General features: G+C 33.2%; 2 protein-coding genes and 2 pseudogenes across 2 annotated transcripts; all 4 read right to left on the bottom strand.

The window, feature by feature from the left end:
- Positions 1-198: 198 nt before the first annotated feature.
- Positions 199-1,194, bottom strand: LOC105647876 (germin-like protein subfamily 1 member 16). Its single transcript, XM_020684691.3, has 2 exons — positions 1,031-1,194; positions 199-891 (listed from the first exon to the last, which is right to left on the bottom strand). Exons 1-2 carry the CDS (start codon positions 1,170-1,172, stop codon positions 341-343), a joined length of 693 nt encoding a protein of 230 aa, XP_020540350.3. The 5' UTR covers positions 1,173-1,194; the 3' UTR covers positions 199-340.
- Positions 1,195-2,689: 1,495 nt separating this feature from the next.
- LOC110010893 (germin-like protein subfamily 1 member 13 pseudogene) lies at positions 2,690-3,566 on the bottom strand (annotated as a pseudogene).
- Positions 3,567-10,064: 6,498 nt separating this feature from the next.
- Positions 10,065-11,088, bottom strand: LOC105647785 (germin-like protein subfamily 1 member 13). Its single transcript, XM_012234011.4, has 2 exons — positions 10,885-11,088; positions 10,065-10,782 (listed from the first exon to the last, which is right to left on the bottom strand). The coding sequence occupies exons 1-2, from the start codon at positions 11,006-11,008 to the stop codon at positions 10,235-10,237; spliced, it is 672 nt and encodes a 223-aa protein (XP_012089401.3). The 5' UTR covers positions 11,009-11,088; the 3' UTR covers positions 10,065-10,234.
- Positions 11,089-13,779: 2,691 nt separating this feature from the next.
- LOC119370241 (aspartate--tRNA ligase 2, cytoplasmic pseudogene) lies at positions 13,780-15,626 on the bottom strand (annotated as a pseudogene).

The following is a 15,626-nucleotide window of genomic DNA, read 5'->3' as shown; positions in this document are numbered from 1 at the left end:
AACAGTCAGTTATATTTTTTTGTAAGCATATGTATTCATTGTCTTCATTTGAGTATCTGCTTTGAACGAGAAGATAATAAGAATGATTCTTTCTTTCGATGTATTATCTCCTGGCTAGTTATAGAACTGTAGTATAAAGAGTTCGCAATTTCTGCTGGAATATAAGGAGAGAATCACTTTGACAAAATTCAAATATTTCATACTGCTTCCAAAGTTGACATTGACAACAGAACATGATTGGAAATCTCTTTTTAGTTTATTCTACTTGTGGTATTCAAGGAACATAGAACAACATCACCATAGAAGGTTACTGGTTCACAGTTATTTTGTGCATGTCTCCTTACTTATTGCTACTAGCAAACTTTTTCTGAAGATAGTTGACGACATTCTTGTCCAATTGGAATGCCTTAGCGAGAACATCAGGATTGATAGGTGGATTAGATCCAAAGGTTGCATTTGCTATGGTGATAACACCAGGATTTTGGCTGTTAAAACCAGCAATGGCAACTCCATTGGTCTTTGCAATGTTGAACTGAAAGTGAATTAGGCCAATTGGAAAGACAAAAACATCTCCTTCGTGTAAGATTTTACTGATAAAACGATTTGGGTTTGTTGTCACGAAACCAACATAAAAGGTGCCCTCGAGGACTAATAGGATTTCTGTGGCACGGGGGTGAATATGAGGAGGGTTTAAACCACCATTTGGTGCATAGTCGATACGAGCTAGGGAGACACCTAGAGTGTTAACCCCTGGTATCCGGTCGACATTTAAGAGCGTTACATTTGATCCAACTTGATTCATTGTATTTCCGGGAATGTTGAGTCCCGAGAAGGAGAAATCATTGGGTGCAGTGAGATTTGGATTCTTGCAAAATTTTCCATTCACGAACACTGCATGGCAAAAATTTATTGTTAACTATTCAAATAATGTAAACCAACGTATTCCAACAATACTCGTTTTTTAGATGAAAAAATGACAAACAGTAACTTGGAATAAAGCAAAAATAAAAAAACTGAGACAAGATTATACTAGCATTCTTGGGTTCATCTATTGCTACACAAAAATCTTGGAGTGGGCTAGGGTCATAGGCACTGGCATATGAGAGCGCCAAAGCCAAGACTGTGAAGGCTAGAAGAAAATGAACACCTTTCATTTTTATCGGAGACCCCATCTAGCTTTACTTCTTAAATGAGCGCCTGAGAGTGTGAGAATTACTGCATGATTACACATTATTTATAGATGAATATCTTTTCACTATTCAATGCTTGCATTACTTTTTACCACATGGAAATAGGACTATTACGAGTTTTAGATATTCTCTGTATTTTCTAATTAGATTTTTGATCAGTTAGTTGGGCTGTTAATTTATATATAGGAACCCAGCTAATATCGAGTCTTGTTCCTTAACAAGAGAGGGAAACAGTGAAGTCTTCATGGCTTCTGAGTTGATGGCTGTCTGTATATTTTATTTGTTTATTCTAATGATGATTTGGTCTTTATATTAGGTATTTAATAAGAGAAATAATCTGTTTTTTCAAGGATTAGTTTTGGTTGGTTATCTACTTGAAGCTGTGATCCAATCTTAAGGTGAGTCTGTACTCTGTATTGTTCAGCTCTCAACACTTCCACAACTAAAATGAGAAACAACAAAATTTTTGTTGAGGAAAAATATTATTAGATGCAAATCTGCATTTTGTATTACACTGAATTATTGTACATTAAAGACTGGTTTAACTGAAATGACAAGGGAACTATAATAAATCATTTCATTTCCATTTTAGTGCATAATTTTCTTTCTTGTTGATATTGTGGCTTATGTACAATATGAAGATCTTATTACCAGCTATTTCTGAGTCTGTAAAAACAAAGGAAGCTCCATAGAAGTACATGTTGCTGAACTGCCTAAAAATTTCTTGATTTGTTTTGTTTCTTTAGTATTTGTTTAATAGACCTCAAACTTAATTTAAAGACGTGACATTTTATCGCATGATCACTGAGTTAATTAGTACTAATTAATATTATAAAAATATTGTTACCTTAAATTTGTGACAGCTGTGTTTATATTATCTCTTAACATATGTGGAATTATAATTCTGTTAATTTTGATATTTCTGAATCAGATTTATTTTTTTTTATTCATAGAAATTCATTAATCTAAAGTCTCCGTTTATGTATGTTTCTAGCAAACATATTATTTGGAATTAATTTATTTCACAAAAAAATTTCTTATTCTGAAGAAACTATTATGTTTAAGTCAATTATAAAATTTATTTTAAACGTATTATTTTATTAATTTATATTTAGAATTTAATAGCTTTATTATATTAAGGTTATGAAATTGAAAATATTAAATTCCTTATTTACGTTAAAAAATGAAATGAAAATAAAAATGTAAGCTCGTGAATAAATTTTTAAAAATTTAAATTGTCTCAACTAGCTCTAAAGAGCTATTTTTCAGAACAATTTTGACTTTTATCATGTCTAACAGACCAAGTAAAAGTCAAGTAATTTTCTCACCTAACAGCTTATTTTGGCTATTTTGCAAGATTTATGCTATTCAAACTATTTTTCTTTTCTTTTTTTTTTTTTTTTTTTTGTTGGAGAAATTCAGACAAGTCTACATATAAACTGACCAACTGCAATAATATTTCATACCATCTTCAGTATCCCAAATAAAAGTAATTAAAAGAAAAGATAGAAGACTCAATTCATTTAACCAAATTCAATTGCTTAGAGCAATTATTCAAGCAAAACATTAAAACACCCATAATCATAATACCAAAAAAAAAAAAAAAAAAAAGAAAAAGAAAAAGAAAAACACACGCAATCAAACAACAGGATCATAGCTAACTACCCCCAAACTGTTTCTGAAGATAACCAACAACATTCTTGTCCAACTGGAAGGCCCTGGTAAGAACATCAGGATTAATAGGTGGTTTAGGTCCGAAAAGTGCATTAGCTATAGTAATAACACCAGGATTTTGGCTGCTCAATCCAGCAAAAGCCACTGCATTTGTCTTTGCAATATTCATCTGAAAATGAATCAAACCAATCGGAAAAACAAAAACATCTCCTGGGTATAGTACTTTACTAATGAGTCGATTAGGGTTTGATGTAAAAAAGCCAACGTAAAGAGTGCCTTCAACAACTACAAGAATCTCCGTAGCTCGAGGATGAGTATGTGGAGGGTTTAATCCACCATTTGGTGCATAGTCAATTCGAGCCAGAGAAATTCCAAGAGTATTCAAACCGGGTATTCTGTCAACATTCAACAGAGTTACATTTGACCCGACCTTATTTCCTGTATTTCTTGGAGTATTCAGTCCTGAAAAAGAGAAATCATCTGCTACAACAAGGTTTGGGTCTTTGCAGAATTTTCCATTGACAAACACAGCATTTTTCGGCTCATCAATGGCTACACAGAAATCTTGAAGAGGGCTTGGGTCATAAGCAGAGACAAACGGCGAATTATTAGCTAATAAACCCAAGAGTAATGTGAAAGATAATACAACAAGGGAAGAATGATTATCTTTCATTTTGTCTAGCTTTCTTGTTTTGAATTCAAGGTGTGAGAAATCTTGCATTAATGGATCAGTATTTATAGCTAAACTTTGGTAAGTGTTATCTTCTTTTTTTCTTATTAGTATTATTATTGTTAGTGTTAGAATCATTATTGATATTATCCTTTATAATTTCTTCCTGCATGAATCATTCTTCTCCCTATATAAATAAAACTTGGTTGACAAATTTATGTTTATTTTATTTTTACGTCACTGGCATCTGCAGACTGCAGGTGCGTGGAACTGGTCATTTTTAATGAATCAAATACAGCTTGTTATCCTATTCTACAAGCAATCAATATTCAGTGACATGAAAATTTTGCCATGAGCAATTTAATATGTCAGTTCTCCTCTGATTAATTTTAACAAAAATAAAAATTAATTGAAGGCAGGAAAAAATGATCAGTGCATTAAATAATTTTTATTTTGCATTAAAACCACCAAATCGAGTGGTGTTTTCTATAAACAAAAATTGTAAAGGCTTTTTCATTAAAATAGTTTTAGTGTAAATATGAGATGTGACAATTAGAGAGCAAAAAATGCTCAAAAAAAATAGTGTTTTATTAAAAATCCATCTGATTAATTAATAGCTTGACTAAAAATATTTATTTGCTCAAAATATTTTTTCACCGAAACATACATCATTTAGTATAACGATATCCTTGATTTACTTCTTAAAAAAAATATTATTAATTTATAAACACAAACCTAAATTAAAGTATCATTCACCAAATTGCAATAAGTGAAGATCTCCTCCTAGTATAATAAAGGTATCTTTACCTACTGCAACTTGGATGAATGATACCTTAAATTAGGTTTGTGTTTATAAATCAATGGTAAAGAAGGATCAAAATTTTCTTTAATGATAATAATGATACATGGAATTTTCTATAGACATTTCACATGGATGAGTACTGGGTTAGAAATGATAAATGAATTTGGAATTTTCAATGCTTATACAAACATGACATGACTATTGTTTGTTTTGTGAATATAATCTCAATATTTAGTTTTTAAATAAACAATTGATTGTATTAAAAAATAATTTTGATTATTTTACAATAGAAGATTTAATTTTTTTTTTATGATAACATTTGAAAGAAAGATAAATACTTATTGTTTAAAATTATGATTAATGAATTAGAAATAAATTTGTTCCTTCCTAAATTAGGTTAATAAATTCTTGAAATTATTAAATATTTGTACTTTTTTCAATTTGGTTAATCAAAGATGTTTGACAACTGAAATTATCCTTCAAACTTTGCTAATGACAAAAAAAATTTTGTGTTTATATTGTTAATCAAGCAGCTACTTTGTTAGCATATAATATATGTATAGTGTTGGATAAGTCTTTGGTTGACCGGTAAGTCTTATCCCTCACTGCAAGTGGCATTAGTATTACTTCCAATTTTAAGCTCCTAGATTGCTAATTACCACATGTTTTTTTTATTTTTTTCCCTTTAATTTCTTGGGTAAGCTCCCAACTTTTGAACAACTCCGCAAATTATTAAGTACTGACAAGGTCTTATACGACCGAATATACACTAATAATAAAAAATGAAATTTGTTGACAGTTTGAACTTTGAACTAAAGATTAATAAAAAAAAAATTAAATCTCAAATTGTAAAATTAAAGAAGGTGGTATTTTGGTCTTTTATTATCTGGGGTGCAGCACTTCACTGCTTCGTCTAGCAGCATGACGCTTTTATTGCTCTCCCACTCCTTAATTAACTATATATATTTATGCATAAATGATAATATTATCTGTAGCCTGGCTTTAATACCAAGTCAATAATATACATATCATATTAATTTAATTAATGTTGAATCCAAGCAGCAACAGCAAGGGTTATTCTCCGCATCTCTTTTACCATATTTATACTTACTATTATATCTATTTTTTAATTTATAAACTTAATTTATTTTGTCTTAGTTGAATAATACAAATAACATTGTTAGAAAAGAGAGAGAGAAGTGGTTTTGGTTGGTAAGCCATGCCGCAGTGATCTCCAATCTAAGACGAGTTCAATGATTTTTTGCAATTTCAAATGTTGAACCCCTCAATAATAGAGTTGAACCGCAGGGAGAGAAAGCATGACTCAGTTTAGAAATTCTTGTAATAATTTAATCAATCAATTACGTATATAATGAATGATTCCAATTTGGAAACTGATCCTAATAATATATATATATATATATATATAGTTTAGAAGTAATGGACAATAAACATAAAAACAAAATATTTATAGTTATAAAAATAGAGAAATAAAAAATTTTAAAATATGTATGGGTGGTCTCATACATTATATTAATAATTTTTTTTAAAAAAAAAATGTTACTGATTTTTATATTTTTTTTCCGTGTATAATCATAAATACTCTTGTTTAAACTAAAACATCGTTTGTAATTGATTTGATGTATAGGTAGATGCATATACTGCGAATATGTAAATCTTTTTCTTATAAAACAATAGCAATTGCATTCAATAATTCCTAAAATATGGAAATATGAAAAATGTGTAGACACTGTTGTTAGGTCCCGACAATAAAATTACGAGAATAATAATACAGTGAAAAAATAGAAATATGACACACAAATATTTACGTGGTTCACCCTTTAACTGTTTAGGGCTACGTCTACGGGACAAAAACCGAATATTTCTTCCACCATTAAAAATAGTAGGCTTACAAAGAGAGTAATACAAAATAGTGGCGCTCACAAGGGTTTTCCAAAAACACCCCAAATTATCTTCACTATTTTCTCTACCCTCATTTTAGAACCCTTTCTAAAACGGAAACTCTCTAAATCTTTCTTTTTCTTTTGCTATGCTTGTTGTGTTGAAGCTCCAGTGCCATCTCCTATTTATAGGAGAGGTGGACGCGTTAATCACGCGTCCACCGAAATACATATCACTTACTGAAGAAACCACCGAAAAACAGATCACTTACCAAAGAATTTTATTTATTTATTTATTTCAAATGTGGGTCCCACTGAGTGGGCACCGCACAACAACCGTTAACTATCAACAACAAATTGTAGCAAAATCCGAACAAAAGAGTTCCATTCTTTTTCTTAATTCGTCCAACTATACAAACGATCTCAATACCATTAAACTAATTAACTACTAAGCACAAAATGAGATATATATTGTCCACACAAATAAAAAAATAATAAATCGCAAAAGAAAGCAATTTCCTTTTTATTATTATCAAAGTATTACATGCAACTTTGGAAATACAGAAAAAAATAAACAGCGTAAAATTATTGTCAAACAACACTATATATATTTATTGTTTTAAATGATTGTTTTATGCGTTTTCAAAAAAAAAAAAAAGACTGTTTTGTGCTTCTGATGAGCTTCTTTTTAACTGGATCCCATAATCTGTACCCAAAATCATCATTTCCATATCCCAAGAAGATACACTGTTTTGACTTCGAATCAAGCTTGGATCTTTCATCTTTTGGAACATGAACAAAAGCCCTGCAGTCAAATATTCTAAGATGATGATAAGAAATATTTTTCCCTGACCACACCTTTTTTGGTACATCTCCGTTGAGGGAGGTTGAAGGTGAAAGGTTGATCAAGTAAACTGCAGTATTCATTGCTTCAGCCCAAAAGGTTTTTGGAAGTTTAGCATGATAGAGCATACATTTAACCCTTTCAACAATGGTCCTGTTCATTCTCTCTGCAACTTCATTCTGTTGTGGAGTTTTGGGAACTGTCTTCTGAAGTCTGATGTCGTGTTCTGAGCAATACCTCTCAAATGGTCCTCTGTACTCACCACCATTATTAGCTCTAACACATTTCAACTTTCTTCCCGTTTGTCTTTCCACACTAACATGAAAGACTTTAAACATATCCAGCACCTGGTCTTTTGACTTTATTGGTAAAGCCCACACCTTTCTAGAATGGTCATCAATAAAGCTTACGTAATATGAGCAACCACTCAAGGATTTGTCACCCATTGAGCAAACATCAGTGTGTACCAATTCTAGAATACCAGGCTTTCTAGAAGGAGAAGGGGATCTTTTGAAAGAAAACTCTATGTTGTTTACTAGACAAACAATCAGTGCATATTTTTAAAGGCAAACCTTTCAAAGATAGCATTTTCTTCTTGGTGAGAGTCTCCATTCCTTTCTCACTCAAATGACCAAGTCGTTGGTGCCACAACTCAGCAGATGAATCTTCAACTGCATTCACCACTCCTGTGCAAACTTTGGCCTGGGTGTAATAGAGAGTGTTGAACTTTCTTCCTCTACCGAACACCAAGTTACCTTTGGAAAGCTTCCACGTTCTGTTGACAAACAGATTTGCATAGCCCAATTCATCAAGACAATGAACTGAGATCAGATTGAAGTTTGCCGTAGGAGTGTATCTCACATCTTCCAACCAGAGATCATAACCAGCATTGGTTTTGATGCATACTGTTCCAATGCCATAATTTTTCATATATGTGCCATTCAAAGTCTTGACATGGCCGTAATCTCCGAGGGTAAGTGATGAAAAATATTCCTTCTTTGAAGAAATATGATAAGAACATGCAGAGTCAATAATCCAAAGAGATTGTTGATTAGTGGAACACTCACTGAGACAAGCACGAGAAATCAGCGCACTATCATCACCAAGTGTGTCAACATCAATAGCTACTGAAGCCACCTCCGTATCGTCTTTTTCCTCATCATTTTCTTTGGCTCGTTCCTTCTTCCATTTTCTGCAATGCCTTTGGATGTGACCGGGCTTGCCACAATGATAACAAGTGACACCTTTTCTTGACTTCGATCTTCTTCGTGAACTGTCACGTTTGTCTGGATTTTAGGGGTATTTGGTTTTGCTTCTCCCCTTTCTTTCTGTAACTGTAACGAGTGCATCTGAGTTGCTACTCGTGCCATTCTCCTTACGTCTGGTATCTTCATTCAGAATACTTTCCTTAACTATGGTTAAGGTTAGATTCCCCTCTGACACATTACTGAGAATAACAGTCAGCGTCTCCCAACTATCCGGCAAGGAACTCAATAAGAATAGTGCCTGCACCTGGTCGTCAAACACTATTTTTGACATCGTCAGTTGGTTCAATATTTCTTGAAATTTGCCCAAGTGATCTGAAGTACTTTCGCCATCTCTGTACTTTAGATTTACAAGCTTTCTAATTAAAAAAGGCTTTGTTCTGGGCATTCTTCCGCTCGTACATGTCCTCCAACTTCTTCCAGATTGAATAGGCATCTTTCTCACGAGCGATATGATTTATGACGCTCATTTCAACAGACTGCCTGATGGTTGCGACTACTTTTCTGTTAATCGACTTCCAATCGCTCTCATTTATTGACGTTGGTCTGACCCCTTTCAACTCAATCATTTCAAAAAGATTTTTGCAGCATAGAAGATCTTCCATTAATATCTTCCATACTGCATAGTTTGATGAGTTGAGTCTAACCATTGTGCTTGTTGTTCTGTCGTCCATTTTTGACTTATGCAGAGTATTATCACCAACAGAAACCGTATACGTAAATAGTATTATACGTGAATAGTGAAAGCATGCCTGAATAGTACCTGTACACGTGAATAGTAACTGTATGCGTGAATAGTAACTATACACGTAAATAGTACTATGCGTGAATAGTGATGGGCTCGCCAATAGTACTGTTCACAATCAACTTTGAGTTACTAGTTTACTATTCATCACTAAGTCGATTCTGCAACCTCTTTCCGAACGGACTATACCAATGGACACGTTGTAATTTTCTAGTCGTCGTGGTATATTTATTTTCAAAATATATCCACGGATCTAGTACCGCTATTTGCCTGGCTGGATCTATTGAAACCTTCGGCTCTGATACCACTTGTTAAGTCTCGGCAATAAAATTACGAGAATAATAACACAGCGAAAAAATAGAAATATGACACACAGATATTTACGTGGCTCACCCTTTAACTGTTTAGGGCTATATTCACGGGACAAAAATCGAATATTTCTTCCACTATTAAAAATAGTAAGCTTACAAAGAGAGTAATACAAAATAGTGGCGCTCAAAAGTGTTTTCCAAAAACACCCCAAATTATCTTCACTATTTTCTCTACCCTTGTTTTAGAACCCTTTCTAAAACGGAAACTCTCTAAATCTTTCTTTTTCTTTTGCTATGCTTGTTGTGTTGAAGCTCCAGTGGCATCTCCAGAGGTAGACGCGTTAATCGCGCGTCCACCGAAATACAGATCACCTACCGAAGAAACCACCGAAAAATAGATCACCTACCAAAGAAACCACCGAAAAATAGATCACCTACCAAAGAATTTTTTTTATTATTATTTAATTCAAATGTGGGTCCCACTGAGTGGGCACCGCACAACAACCGTTAACTATCAACAACAAATTGATGCAAAATCCGAACAAAAGAGTTCCATTCTTTTTCTTAATTCGTCCAATTATACAAACGATCTCAATACCATTAAACTAATTAACTACTAAGCACAAAATGAGATATATACTGTCCACACAAATAAAAAAAAATTAAATCGCAAAAGAAAGCAATTTCCTTTTTATTATTATCAAAGTATTACATGCAACTTTGGAAATACAGAAAAAAATAAACAGCGTAAAATTATTGTCAAACAACACTATATATATTTATTCTTTTAAATGACTGTTTTATGCATGCATGTACATATAGATGTCGTTAATTAGTTGCTACCACCAAACAGCTTCTGAAGATAAGCAACAACGCCCTTGTCCAATTGGAAAGCCTTAGCAAGAACATCAGGATTAATAGGAGGGTCAGACCCAAAAGTTGCATTAGCTATAGTAATAACACCAGGATTTTGGCTGCTCAACCCAGCAAACGCAACTGCTTCAGTCTTTGCCACATTCAACTGAAAATGAATCAAACCGATTGGAAAAACAAAAACATCTCCTGGGTATAATACTTTAGCGAAAAGACGACTTGGGTTTGATGTGACAAAGCCAACATAAAGAGTGCCTTTGAGGACGACAAGAATCTCTGTCGCACGAGGATGGATATGGGGAGGGTTTAAGCCGCCATATGGTGCGAAATCAAGACGAGCTAAAGAAATACCAAGTGTGTTGAGACCTTTTAATAGGTCTACATTAACGAGAGTTACATTTGATCCCACTCCATTTTTTGTATTTCTTGGAATGTTTAGACCCGAAAAGGAGAAATCATTTGCTTCTACAAGTTTTGGGTTTTTGCAGAACTTGCCATTCACGAAGACTGCAATAATATTACAGAAATGTTAATATAATCCATGCTTAAATTATATATACATATAATAAACATAAAGAAAGTGGAAAACTGAAAGGAAGCTTATATTACTAGCATTCTTGGGTTCTTCGATGGCTACGCAGAAGTCCTGGAGAGGGCTAGGGTCGTAGGCAGAGGCAAATGAGAAAGCCAATGCCAAGACAGTGAAAGAGAAAAGAAAAATGGTGCCTTTCATTTTTATTTTTTATAGCTTTCTGTGAAAGTAAGAGGCTTCTGTCGCTTGTTATTCTTAAGTGCTAGGTGTGAGAAATATAGGTTGAATACGTAGGTATTTATAGGAGGAAGTCTCTGAAGTATTCAAAGTCATCGATCCTATATTGATCAGATATAGAGTGATGATGACGGCAATTACCAACTACCAAGTAGTGGTTAATGGCTTAATTTTTCTATTGCCTTTTCTTTTATAATCATCGTTCTAGAAGTGTATGAATCAGTATTTTGGAAGAATTAGAATCGCAGGTTTAATTTCATTAGAAACACTTATTTGAGTTACAAAATTGTTATGATTTTGCAAAGAAATGCTTCTTATTTTTAATTCAGGCTTTTTAATTATATATATTCAGGAATCTTCTATTTACAGTCACTGGATAATAATAGACTGGTCTTCCAAAACATTTTGTTGATTGTATATGGGGAAAATTTTGCTTCACTAATTTGTATTCTATATTTTTCTTTGTACTAATTAGCTTTATAAATTTGTAAAATTTCAGTAAAATTATACTATAGAGAATTCTTTAATTTTTTTTTTAAAGATTATATTAGTATTTCGTTACAAAACTTCAAATCAATACAAATATTACACATGACCTCTCTCATGAAGACCTGTAATTTATTTAATAAAAAACATAAAAATTTATAATAAAATTAAAAATATACTAAAAATATGAGGAGGGGCTGTCACAAGAGACAAGAATTAGCTCCTCAATGTATCTGCATACTTGATTTTGTCTTTCAATGTAGAGAATGGAAGAAAATTTTAATGGCAAAAGGGAGAGAGAAAAGGGGGCGGCAGTTTAAAAAATATATATAAGTAGAATTCTTTAATTTTAATTGTTCATACTAACATAAAATGTTCATGTTTATAATAGGCAGTTTTGCGATCATTCAAACACATTTTTTTAATGCAATTCCAATTTTCTAAATGCATTACAAATTATATCAACAACTCATTTAAAGGAAAGTCAATGACGACCGATAGAGGGACTCTTTAAGAATAGGAAACCTTTTAGACCAAGTCCGTGGAACAGCCCAATAAAAATAAAATTTTTATTGAAACGAAATATTTTTAATCGCGAGAAAAAAAATGATAAAGTATGAATAAATATTTTTAAAAAATTATTTTCATTGATTTGGTTTACAGAATGAGCTATAAGTCACTTTAAATAAGTATTTTTTTGAATGAAAGAAAGAAAGGAGCGTTGAATCTGGAACATGATGATTTAAAACATTAGCTTTGCAAGAAATAACCAAAAGAAAAATAAAAGTTGGATTAGAGGTAGTTAGAGTGGAGAGAAAAATTGATGCATTATTAGAGTAGGATGACTCTGACTAATCAACTGTTCTAACTGAAATTTAAGTGTGAGATATCCTATGATGAAATTTTAAGCAAACTATACATCAGTCTTTTGTTGAATTTACTGACTATGGACTTTTTTGTGTTTTTTTTTTTTTTCTTATTACTATTTTTAGCAACTTTATATTTATCCTTAGCCAAATGGATTTCACTTTCAAGTTAACTTTTTTTTTTTTTTTTATATAAAATTAAGAATTTAAAATCTTAAGTTACCATCGTTTAAAAGGAATATTACTTAAATACTGCCCTAATTACATAAAGTTATTACTGTCATGGCCGCCAGTAGCCGCGGAGCGATGTGTTAGACAAGAGGTGCATTTGCCAGCTGTGTATAGGAAATTATCAAAATATAAAATAATTGTATAGCATATAAAAATAAATAAATATGTGATAATTCAACTCTTATGAATAAATACTCACACTAATTAAGTCGTAATTAATTAGTTTAGATTAAGCCAAATGATTGGTAGGTATTAATTAGGTGTTGTACCAAAGTCGTTAGAGCAGTTAAAAAGATAAGATTGGTATAGATAATTATTGACATTATAGTAGTTAAAAAGATAATTAGATTTTCCAAATGAAGGCTGCTAGTCAACTATAACTTTTTATGTCACAATGCAAGCAATTAATTTTGGACTGATCATTAGTGACATCGGATTCCAACCATCCTGCTTTATATGTTCTTGTGCGAGCTTCTCTTGACAAAATCTAAAAGACCAATCGCTCCCTTCACCATTAATGTCGAAGCAGTCTCATGCTCTGGTTTCTTCTTTTCATATTTGGATTTTGGCAGTTGGGCACCACAATAGCAACACATGCTCCACATCCATGTCAGAAGATAATAAAACAACTAGCTTGTTTGACATATATGTTTAATACTAACAATTTAAAGTTCAGGGGCTTATGAATGGATTTGGACCTCAACTTCGAAGAGAAGAATTTTGATCTTATTGAAGATAAAAGGATGAGACCCTGCTATGGAGTTTCAAACCAGAGAATTGCAACCATCCACTCTAGCCCCCGCTTCAAACTCACCGTGTGAAGACACTCCACACCTGAAAGAATCAATCTATATTTACATACATATAAGTACAAATATATACAAGAAATATCATATTAATTAAGAAGAAAAATTCTCGTCTACTTTAGTTAAATTTCAACTGAATCATTCTAATAATTAATAAATAATTTTTGTATTTCAATTTTACTTCTATCAAACAAGTAGATAAAATGTTCTCCAATTTGAAACCCTTCGGATCCATGCATCGCTTTCCTCCGCTCTTTGCCTAACCTTCTATCAATTGCAATGTTTTAAATTAAAAAAAAAAAAAAAAGAAAAGAAAAGAAAAAAAGGATTGGAATCCAAAGCAGTGTAATTAAACGCAGATTGAGTAAATTTCAATAGTAATTTGGCACTTGACATTAATTAAATTGAAACTGGAATATATGAATAATGGGAGAGTTAGAGTTCACAGACTCCTTCACTAAAAGTCTAAAAACAAATAATAACATAAACCAAGATCCCATCCATCACAAACAATCAACAATGGCCAGCAGTTAAAATTATAAACCAATTAGAATTAACATAATAAAGCTAAAACTATCTCTATCAGATATAAAATAGAGAGTGATGCACAAGGGAAATACACTACTGAACAAAAGCCCAGTTGTGCTCTCTACGAACCTCTTCCTCTTCCTATGAAGTGTAGTGAATTATAATATCAGAAGTCTTTCAAATTTGCTCAGAAACCATTCCATTTATCATATCATGGGGCAAGCCTATGTGGGTCACGAGGGAAAAGTGATGCTTTCCGAATATCATTCAAACCACAGAATTGCATAACCACCCGCTCTAACCCTGCACTAAACCCACATGTGGAGGCACTCCATACCTGAAAGAATCAATGTATGTGGATATTGTACTGACATCAATTCCACAGGTCTTTGCACTTTCTTCCGACAACTGAGCTCCTGAAATTATTTTCTCCCCTCGAATGAAGGCATCAAATGAGTTACTGTACTTTGCATCATCATAGCAAGGCATGGTGTAGAATGACCTGGCAGCTAAAGGACAGCGATGAAGCATGTAGAATTCGGTTCCATACTTCTCCAAAATTAGCTGGCCAAGTTTTCTCTCTACTACAGTATTCAATTTCTTATAAGGATCAATCTTCGCTCCTGCTTCCTTAAGCATCTGGATCCCTTCTTCATACCTCAATCGTAGTGTATTTCGTAGGTACTTCAGAGTTTCAAATGGATACTGCCGCTGAACAACCTCAAGTTCCTCCTTGCAATTCTCATTCAAATAGTCAAAAATCATGACAAATAACCGATCAACAATACCCATTACCTCAAAATAGTGTTTTTAAATCTCCATTTCAACATTAAGACCCACAAACTTAGATGCCTATGGGTGTAAGAGTCCTCTGCTCTGAAAACAGGACCGACCCTAAAAACACGTTCTTTATCACCACAGATTGCCATTTGCTTGTGAAGTTGAGGTGCCTGAGCCAAGCATGCTGGTTGGCCTTTGTAGTCAGCTCTAATACAGCAGGACCATCTTCACTAGTGCCTGATACCAAATTTAGGGGTGGATTTCATCAAAATTTTCTGATCTTAAGAACTGCGTGAATATAAAGACAACTTCACTCTGAATATGGAAAATTCCCTGGTTAGCAAGTGCTCGCACGTCCAGGACTCTATAATTCAAACATCTAGCTTCCTCAATTTCTTTCTCGCTCCTGCTAGCAACATCAATATTAATTGGAAGAGTCAGCATTGCCCGACTGATACAATACAATTTCCTCACTTGAACCTCAACCTTCTGAGTCGTTCCCTTTATAGGGACAGACGACAGAACGGAAACAAAACCTTAAACATCAATAATGGATTCCGGGCTAAGGCTAGCCACAAAAACAACCATCTGGTCGCTAACAAATCCAGGTTGAACAGTAATCACACACTGGACTGTAAAACCCCTCTGTCTAACCACGACAAGCACCACATCCTTCGTTACACGGATTGTCTCAACCCGGCCTCTAATCAACACCTCTTTGCCTTTCAACACTCCGGTTAGGTCTTTCACTTTGGTCCACCGACTTAGATCCCGTTCCTCCATCGATTGTAGCTTGTGCAGAGGCACATCTCCGTAATTGGCGGATAATGGGTCTGCATTCTCATCGATTGAAAGTATTTTCCTACTATGATTAAAATCAGGGAT

The sequence above is a fragment of the Jatropha curcas genome, chromosome 2, assembly GCF_041381405.1.
Source record: "Jatropha curcas cultivar XTBG-Jc1 chromosome 2, XTBG_Jcur_1.0, whole genome shotgun sequence".
Classification (NCBI taxonomy): domain Eukaryota; kingdom Viridiplantae; phylum Streptophyta; class Magnoliopsida; order Malpighiales; family Euphorbiaceae; genus Jatropha; species Jatropha curcas.
This window is presented reverse-complemented; position numbering and strand designations above follow the sequence as displayed.

Coding starts and splice junctions, on each gene's coding strand:
- LOC105647876 (XM_020684691.3), bottom strand. CDS start 1,172: ATGGGGTCTCCGATAAAAATGAAAGGTGTTCATTTTCTTCTAGCCTTC. Junction 892..1,030: donor AGATGAACCCAAGAATGCTA/GTATAATCTTGT, acceptor TTTGCCATGCAG/TGTTCGTGAATGGAAAATTT.
- LOC105647785 (XM_012234011.4), bottom strand. CDS start 11,008: ATGAAAGGCACCATTTTTCTTTTCTCTTTCACTGTCTTGGCATTGGCT. Junction 10,783..10,884: donor CGAAGAACCCAAGAATGCTA/GTAATATAAGCT, acceptor ATATTATTGCAG/TCTTCGTGAATGGCAAGTTC.